Here is a 9,419-nt window from a genome sequence, read left to right as displayed (position 1 = left end):
TTCCTGAAGTTATCTGCAGCAGTCAATCGATCGCCACGAACCAGTCGTTTTGTTGCCGAATCGGCTGATCTCAGCAGACTCATTTTCTTTTCTCTCACTTCCCACTTTAGAAATGATTCTCTTCCTGCGCGAAAATGCTGGTTACTGGGACGCACAAACACTTGACACAGCAACTCGAGCGTAGATACCTGTTATTGATTCAATAAACCTTGGTTATTGCAGCAGTAACTCAATTATTTATTGGTCTTCTAGCTAAAGCATCATAACGTATTGCCAACATACAAGCTAGCTTCGCGATAATTTATCGTGAAGATGCTACTACGATAAATAACAATATCATTTTCGGACCCCCTGCGGCAGGTCACCTACTTAGGGTCTTAGTCAAAGTTGCCGGCCACGACGCTCCCAACGAAACACCGATCCAATCCACTTATTCTCCTGCAACGTCAGCATCTCAGACCTACATGCACGATCCAACTGCTACAGCGACACACGCAGCTGTGACCTACAAGCCCGAGACTACGGCTCAGCGACAATCTCGCTCCACCAGAGGCGTGCGCCCCGAGACGAGAGCCCCAGCGACGCACCCGCCTGACACAGAGACGCCAGACGCACACGCGTCGAAGACGGCAGCTCCAGCGACGTACCCGCCTGACAGAGAGAAATCAGAGGCGTGCGCGCCGGAGACGACAGTTCCTGCGACAGTTCCGCCTGATACTCCGACACGAGGGACGGCAGCCCCAGCGAGGAACATTCTGGCACGGCGACACCGAAGAAGGTGGTACCAGCGACGTACGTAATAAAGACGAAGACACCATAGACATACCCGTCGAAGACAACAACTTCAAGGCTCGTAAGAGCATATTTACTACTACTCCAGCGGCATAGTACAAGGAAACTAGTACACAGTGATGGTGTAATTGCCTACGTTGGTACTAACGTAGCTCTGCTAATAGCTATGCATCACCATCCGCGCTAGACTTCCGTTTCTCTTGACGCTTTTTCAAGAACGGATGCTGGGCTAAATCGCCGACGTCCGGCTCAAGTTGCCGTCTACTGTATAGACCTTCCTACGCAAGCAGAAGAGATAGTACTTCTGCCAGTACGTTCAAGTTGCTTGCTGACACAGATGCGGTCTCGTGGAGTCAATGGAATATGCACGTTTACACAGCGACACCATGCATTTCGCAATAATCCGTTTTTTAGTAGCATTTCTGCATTCAAAATTGTAAACTGTGCATTTGCGCTTTGACCGACTTCGCCCCTGTAGCACCACCCAAGCCTCTTTCGTCTGTAGCGTGCCCACAGGCGTTACGATCCCAGTAGTATTCAAAGACCGTCGGCCTTGGTGCTGCTGCTGCGTTGGCTGTGTATACCATACCTTGAAACGAAGGCCCGTCGGCTAGCGAAAATCGCCCACGCAGCTGATCATGTCGGTCGACGCCTTGCATAGCAGAATTGTATTCGTGAACACAAGTCGGGACAGTGAACGCCGCATCGGCATTTGAGACGACATTAACGATTGAGCCATCGACCCAACTGGCAGCCACAATATGCTTTGATAGGCAAACGCCTTGCTTGATAAAGCCACGGGATTTTCCATCTTTCTTTCGGATCATCGTGAAATGAGGAAATGTTTTGCTAGATTAGCGTTCGGTGCCACGCCCATAAAGACCTATTGATCTTAGACTCAAACACGACGTGTAAAAAAATGTCAGTGTTAATTATCGAGGAATTACCTTGACTCAGTGAAAAGCACTGAGATGTGGTGCAACGCTAGTAGCACTGAGTCAGTGTTTGTACATTAATATTAGAATATAGAAAAAGAAAATATTCGTATGAATTGGACAAGTCATACATTACTACGTTCTTAATGAAAAAGTATTTCACTTTCAAAAACTAGTCACTTTTCCTTTTTCATTCTGCTTCAATGACCCCTGTCCTCCGGCACCCGTCCAAGAAGAAGCTCGGTCGCCCCAAAGGGCGAAAGACGAAGAAGTGTTGGCGTTGTCACATTACCCTCAGCACACCGTACAAGCTGATCCAACACTTGAAGAGAAAGACAGGGTGCGGTCCAAAAGCCGTTGCCCGTCAAGCTGAAAAACGCAGAGCGGCTAGCCGCTTTTCAACGAACGTCCACTCCGTCAAAAAAGAGCTGGACAAGGTGGGGTGGTACGAGTTAAATGAGGAAGACTTCGAGGTAGACAACGGGGAAACTAAAACCAACGGCGAGGACGAAACTATGGAAGGTGGGGGGAATGGACATCGTTATGTATGGGAAGCGAATTCCAACAACCTCAGGCGCGCCAAGGATCTAGCTACGGTGGATTGGGAGGCAATTATTGACCTCCGCTAGACTATTTCGGCTTGTATTAGTAGTTTTATGATAGTAGTAATCTTATATCATAATATTATTAGTAATCATCATAGCAGCTATTACTACATGATGCAGGTGTACTATTTTCCAAATAATGATCAGCTCGAACAGTCCAAAAAGCAGTCAGTAAATGGCTGACAAAAACCTGCTCAAATAGGGTTAATGATAAAAAACCAAACTACTTAGGAAATTTAAATAAAATTATTGGTTTCTAACGAAAAAACACAGCAACTTGTCATTCGCGGCATCGTAGCCTCTATATTTTCTGTAACATATAAAAATGTTGTAGCATATAATGTGATAACCAAACGTGTATAAGTGAAGCCGGTATTATGCATTGCTTAAGTTTGTTTGTGTCTTTTGTCGCCACTGGCAACCTCAAACCCGTCACTAATCTCCATGTTTTGACTTTCGACGCTTGTGCAGGGCCTGGTTTAAAGCCGCTTTTTCCCATTTGAGGAGGGTCCGATTGACGTACCGGGACTTTCAGCGAAGTGTCTTCTTGTAGTGTGACGTCTGTTGGCCACGGTCGAAACGGAGTCATGTACGTATCTCGAAAATTGTCGATAGAAAGCCGCTTGGCGTCGCAAAGTGTCTCCAGACGCTGACCTTCAGTGACTGCTGCTGGTATGGCGTGTACACAAGGAAATTCATTATCCTGCCAGTTACCGCATGTACACTCTGAGTCTGGTAGATTGACCATACGCTATAGGTGCACCCAACCCGGTTGCTTAGAGGAACCGACGAGCAGCACGTTATAAGCACCTTTCATACACGGTGTAACTTTTCATTGTCCGCCAAAAATTGCCAGCTTCTTGCGCTCAACTGACAGCGTGGGGACGAGTTGAGAGCCAGGAGCCTTCGTCAGCCAGTTTGCAGCCATTTGTCGTCGGTCAGAAACAAGCTCACTTAAATTTCTAAAATAAATCCCAAAGGCCTCCAAGGGTTTAGCACTTCGACATTCGTCACCAATCCAGGTCGTTTCGTTGTATGTTGGGAGTTTGAAATGTTCCTGAAAGGCGTATTTAACCCAATGTTTCTTGTCTATTCCCCGCAGATACTCGACAGCTCCCGGTTTAGTGCTAGCGAGCTACTTTTCCGATATAAGGGTGAATCGGACAATATCAATCAGTGCTTGTTTCATAGCTTGAAGGAACCACAGCCAATTGTCGATATTCTCTACTAAAACAATGGAGAATCCAAAGGGTACGATGTGATTGTCGTAGTCTTTTGCTGTAGCCACCAAAAAATCCCCGTAATTATTCATTTCACCCTTGAGATGAGCACCGTCAACACCATAGAGACGCCTTCCCATTGTAACCACTCGGATACCAATGTTCGGCAAAAAGCACGCCCGCTTGAAGGTCCCGTCAGCTTCTTTCTCGAACTTGTAAAAAGAACCTGGGTTTTTCTCGGTCATCAACTTTAGGTAGCTCTCCAGCTTTTGGTAGCTACTCAAGCGACCCACCTCGTTGTTTGCCTCGATGCCTTGTTTAACGCGGGAAATAGATGTCGGTCCCAAAGTGAAGCCCTTTCCCTTTAGAAACTCGGCGATCGACGTCCCCTTTACTCGGGCAAGTTTCCCTTCATAATGTGGCAGCATCTCGGTTTCAACCAATCTCGCAAGTTCTTCAACATTTTGTGTGGTGTTTCTCTTGTCCTTAACAAGAAGAGGTACAGACCCCTCAGCAACAGGCCGACTGGAAAATCCTACGTGCTTCACGTGGTCATGGCAAAAGTTTGCTTAGGTCACCTTCCAGAATCCTTCCACTCCACTCACGTTAAAGAAAAAGGGGCAATAAATTGTTTCCTCTGGTGCATCCTGGTTAAGTTTTTTGCACACGTATTTGGCGTTGCCAGATCCGTTCCGCTTAGCAGAAAAGCTCGAAACTTTCAGCTGGAAACCACAAGTTTGGGAGAATTCCTTGCACAAATCTTGAATAGCCCTTTGTGAAGCGTGAAATTCATTCCCAATGTTGTCCCGCCGGTTGTACGCTACACCGTAATCGGCAGCCGCTGCGTCGATTTGTTGAACTGGGACATTGGAGTGAAGAATTCCCATCATTTATGCGCAAACAATTGTCCAGTCACATCCCGGTAATTTGGATTATTGACCAATAAGACAGTACGGGGTTAGGTGAGTCATGTAAGCCAGCCATTCCGACGTATCGGGTCGGAGCAATATAAAAAATATGTGTATCGCAACATATTAGGCAAGTCAACATCGTATCACTTGCATATTTTGCATTTATCCGACAAGAGCAATGGGCTTAGCGGAACTAGAGTGTGGAAACACAAAAAGAGCCAAGGCAACAGCAGTGGCAACTTTTAAGAAGTTTCTAAAAACGGAGAATGTAAGTGATGAGTATGTGCGAACTTGCATTGAACGTGATGAGACTGGAAAGTGTTTCGTATCAGTGATGGATAAGTTTGGTATGTATCTTGCATTTAATGAGGGCAAAAAAGGCAAGCCGTTGGCTAGAAACACTTCGATGCAATACTACCGGCAGGCTAAAGTATGGCTACTCGAACAGTTCCCTCGGCACAGACCCGCACTTGAGGCTCGGTTGCTTAAAATGGGTAAAACACTGGACAACTTTTGTATGAAGCGAGATGGTGGTGGCTTCATCACCAAAGCCCCACCGTGCTCAAAGGGTGATTTAAAAAGAATGCTTATGTATTTGTATGTTAACGCTAGCTGTCCAAGTGACTACCAAGACGCTGCCTTACTATGCCTGCTGTGGTATCTGTTCGGCCGAGCGTCCGACCTTGCGCATCTTCGGAAGCAGAACTTGTCCATCGACGCGGGAAAGGTACTCTTCGTTAGCTTCATCCGTATGAAGACATCCGAAGAGCAGGGCCTGTCGATCTTCCCTGACGTGGACTTTGCCACGTGCCCCCTCTTCGCTGTCGCGCTGGCGCTTCTTACCCAGGTAGTCCCCTCGGCAAACGTTATAGACAACCTGCCCGAGCAGCCAAGTCAATCCGCCATCGAGCTGGCCCCTGACGTGCCGTTGTTGGAGATGCTCGACCATCCGACGACGACGCAAGGCCTGACGGCTCCGACTTCTGGCTTGCACACGATCCCGACCATCTTTGCCCATGTAAACCGCGTACTGGACCGCATCGCCAAACCGGCAGGTGTCGAGGTTGCGCTGACGTCCCACTCGTTTCGTCGCGGCGGCGCTCAGCATGCGAGCGCTTGTGGCTAGCTTACGGCTCGCTGGATCTTCGACCGCGGCGCCTGGAATATGACAACAACAAATAAAGGGTTCAACTACATCTTCAACACCAGCGCAGAGGACCACAAGATCAGCAAGATATTTAGCGGCCACGACGCTGAAGCACCGGTGTTTCTCCAGAAGCTCAAGCCCTTCGACGCGCAGGCGCGTACCAAAGTCGAAGCTGCTCAGCGTATCCTCTTCGCTACCTGCCAAGACATTGGGACAACAAGCCACAACGTCAACCAGTCCGTTCTTGATGTTCTTACCGCGTGTGTGCTTCGCCACTACCCCTTGCTGAAGGAGCTGAGCCCTGAAGCTCCAGCCGTCAAGCGCATCGAAGCATGCGTCCTTCACAGTGGCTGCTCCATCGCAGAACTGCTCGGATGGTCGTCGCACTTGGTATCTGTAGCATCACCCTGCAGCAAATCAAGCAACGACACCAAAGCCCAACCAACCTCGCAAGACGGCAAGCAAACCGAAGACACCAGCGACCAGAAGACAATTCGACACCAGGCCGCTGTAATTAACCATTTAATCGAGCACACTCAACGCCAAGATCAGCGCATGGACGCTCTCGAGGCCAAGCTGAACAACGATCCTATGAAGCCTTCACACAAGCGCCACCACATACACACTGCAGAAGAAGCTGTCAGTGAGCCCAAGAAGACGCAACGCAGATCTTCAGTCACTCACCTTCATGCTACGTGGTTTGCTTGGTACGCGCAAGCCCCAAGGATGTGACAAGCACCCATCTCAAAGCAGCAGAAGTCGGACGCCAAGCTGCTTGTGGCCTTCGTGAAACTCTTCTTGGACGACGGCTTCGAACTTGACACGGCAGCGCATGGCTACCGCGATCAGGTTCTCGACTTGGGCAAACGGGCGGAGGAAGCAGTCCTTGCATTTTTAGCCGAGCGAAAGATCACATCGCGCGGGTCAGCCGCCGTCCTCAAGCACCTCCGCACTCTCCATCGCGCGGGAGTCCTGAACAGCAAGATTGAGCGCCACCAGCGCCTGCTCTAGACCGCAGCAATTAGGGATCCCGCCCCTGGATACACACAGGACGTGCTCGAGGTAGTTAACAATCCAAGCAAACAACGATAAAACAAAACACAGAATGACAGCGGTTGGAGTCGAACCAACATTCTCAGGACAAGACCCTGCGCTCTATCCATTGAGCTACACTGTCGTATTGGGAGGTTGGAGGGGGGGGGGGCTGACGTGGCGCCGTGTGCGCTGCATGCAGCAGTGCAATTTGAGAGGTCTGCGCAGTAGCGTCGAAAAAAGAGCGAGTGAGGCCTCGACCTTATTGTCAGGTACGACGTGTGGCTGTGTATCGCCGACTGATAGAGAGATTCTGGCCTGCCAAACGGCAAAATTTCATTGGAAAATGGCTGGCCAATGAAATGCGTTCAGTAGTGACTGGTTGTCGATGTCCAACAAGTATCCGGACAGTCGATTTATCCGGATGATTGCCAAGTTCAGCTTCATTTTATTATTTGCCTGCTAGAGAGCACATGACTCTCTAGTGTAATTTGCTTGTTTTCAGCTTTTTTTGATTTTCTCAGCTCACAGGCCGTTTTAGGCGATTCTGACCCGCCTATAAACTAGACACAACAGGCTCTCTACAGATTCAGTACATAACGACAAATCTTGCCTATCTTCCTCCAAACATAATGATTACACAAAATTACTTTACTTGCTAAATAAAGTCCGCTGGCCTTTTTCCACTTCATGTACCACAATTGTGGTACCTGTCCGATAGGGTCGCAGGTCGGATTAATTTTAGGTATGGCAGCAGTGAGTTCGGAGGCTTCAAGGGTGAACGGGACACCTCCATAATCTGGGGGTCCTTCAGACGAGTTCGAGCCATGCTTTGCTATAGATTGCAAGTGTTGGTGAGATATTGATTGTAAGAACGCCTAACAGGGGCTTGAGTGTGCGTCGGTTTCGAAACACCCATTTATATTTATATATATATATATGTATGTTTTTGTTAGATTTATGAACGACATGCATGTAGTATTATTATCGATGAGCTATGCACGGTAATATTACTGACAGACTGATACTATTGCTCTTTTAATCCTTTCGTGGTCAAACGCGGCATTTTGCCGCGTTTGACATGATTTTAAAAAGAGGGTGGGAAAAACGACCCTTTAAGCGCGGCATTTTGCCGCGTTCTACAAAATCTACACCTTGTTTTGTTTTTGCCAATCAGATCTTCGGATTACGGCTTCTGATAGATCCTTTCTGTGCCGACTGGCAAAACTGAGTTGTGAATATCGCGAGAGCGCGTATCTTTTTCGGCCAGCCTAGCGTCATATTTGCGGTTCGGCTGGTAGCCGCATGAAGCGCAAGGAAAAAACGTGTAGTAAACAAGGCTAGCAGATCCTAAAACCTATCATAAAAATTTGGTCGTGGCTTAAGCCCCATAGCCACCAATCGTGCTGGTATCAACTACAGTATTCCTAGGTTAGATGCATGCCTTCTCTCTCAGTATTTTTTTGCTATGCGGACCAACTTCACCGACGCACAAGACAAACGTTGTAGCGCTTGCACTCGAGTATGACTCCCAACACAAGCGAGTAGAGTGGAAGGAGGTGGCGCGGGCCATAAGGAGTAAACATTCTGTCCAAGCGCTTGAGAACCGGCTGCATGCTCTGAAGCGCACGTATGGACGTGATCTATCAAGATTTCCACCGTGTTTTTTCTCCACGTCGACGCCAACATTATCTCATAAGCAGCATTTTCGTCTTCTGGAGCCGAGCCAAGCCGAAAGCGCTATCCGCGATATCTTCAGCAGCGTTTCGGCCGCGGACGTTCGTCAACAAGCGGGAAAGACGGTTGAGAACGCAGGTGAGATGCTGCCTGCCGCATCAAGCGTGATTCAAATGATTGGAGCTGTGCATCGAGACGACGTCTTTCTTGACATTGGTGCTGGCCCGGGGAATGTTGCGGCGCAGTTTGCGATTCAGACGATTGCACGCCAATGCTTGGGAATCGAGAAACGACCGGAAGTTTTTCTTTGAGGTGTTCATTGTTTTCAAGAGCATGCACCAAGGATGATATTACTCCACAAAGTGTTTGAGCCAAGGAGACGCTCTTGATACGCCACTTTCGTCGCGTTTACCATTTCAGCGTGCATCAATAGTTTTTCTAAACGATTTCCTGTTTGATGAATTAGCAAAGCTGGCCGTACAAGAGCAACTGTATATGATGCCGAGAGTACGTTTGATCGTTTCTACGTCTCGCTATTGTCCTCGCCATCGCGATTCCTGCCGAAGAAGATTTTGCTCCAAGTGGAGGCTCGCGAAAATCACGTATGGACGGGGTAGCTGGAAGTCTCCTCCAATCCCAATTTACATGTACACGACTGTCCAGCGACTGGAGATTATAGTGCGCTGATGCTGAGACGGTCATTGAGGCAAGTATCACGGGGACAAGGCAGGCAAGTGGCCGAAGACGAGCGAGGACGTGGTCTTCTTCACGATGTCGGTCAAGTTCAACAAGGCACTGTACAACAAGGGCAAGGACATATTCCTGTCGTATCTAGCCTAGCACGAGAAGAAGGTGTCCTATGGCAGCTCAAACGTGAACCCGATTTCTGCGAACGTGGGCAACCTCGAAAGCATACTCTCAATTTCTAGAACAGAGACAGCGACGGCAATAGTTTAATCAAGATATATACACGTTTACGCAAAAAAATTGCCGTGTGACTCTACTCTGTTGGTTCGGTGGGCTCTGCTGAGGTTGTTATCTGCTTTTACTTTGTTGCCCTGGTGACCGGTGCTAATACAGAGTATTTAGAACAGAAACAA

General features: G+C 48.3%; 3 protein-coding genes across 3 annotated transcripts; 1 reads left to right on the top strand and 2 right to left on the bottom strand.

The window, feature by feature from the left end:
- Positions 1-3,164: 3,164 nt before the first annotated feature.
- PITG_20024 (uncharacterized protein) lies at positions 3,165-3,980 on the bottom strand (the record flags this gene model as incomplete). Its single annotated transcript, XM_002895726.1, has 2 exons — positions 3,165-3,236; positions 3,846-3,980. The coding sequence occupies 2 exons, from the start codon at positions 3,978-3,980 to the stop codon at positions 3,165-3,167; spliced, it is 207 nt and encodes a 68-aa protein (XP_002895772.1).
- An 82-nt stretch (positions 3,981-4,062) lies between these two features.
- Positions 4,063-4,439, bottom strand: PITG_20023 (uncharacterized protein; the record flags this gene model as incomplete). Its single annotated transcript, XM_002895725.1, has 2 exons — positions 4,063-4,077; positions 4,131-4,439. 2 exons carry the CDS (start codon positions 4,437-4,439, stop codon positions 4,063-4,065), a joined length of 324 nt encoding a protein of 107 aa, XP_002895771.1.
- Positions 4,440-8,110: 3,671 nt separating this feature from the next.
- On the top strand, positions 8,111-9,006 carry PITG_20021 (histone methylation protein, putative; the record flags this gene model as incomplete). The annotated part of the gene is made up of 3 exons (XM_002895724.1): positions 8,111-8,144; positions 8,188-8,618; positions 8,683-9,006. The coding sequence occupies 3 exons, from the start codon at positions 8,111-8,113 to the stop codon at positions 9,004-9,006; spliced, it is 789 nt and encodes a 262-aa protein (XP_002895770.1).
- Between the last annotated feature and the right edge of the window lie 413 nt (positions 9,007-9,419).

The sequence above is a fragment of the Phytophthora infestans genome, genomic scaffold (assembly GCF_000142945.1).
Source record: "Phytophthora infestans T30-4 supercont1.137 genomic scaffold, whole genome shotgun sequence".
Classification (NCBI taxonomy): domain Eukaryota; phylum Oomycota; class Peronosporomycetes; order Peronosporales; family Peronosporaceae; genus Phytophthora; species Phytophthora infestans.
Note: the sequence above shows the minus strand (reverse complement) of the source record. Positions and strands in the feature narration are given on the sequence as shown.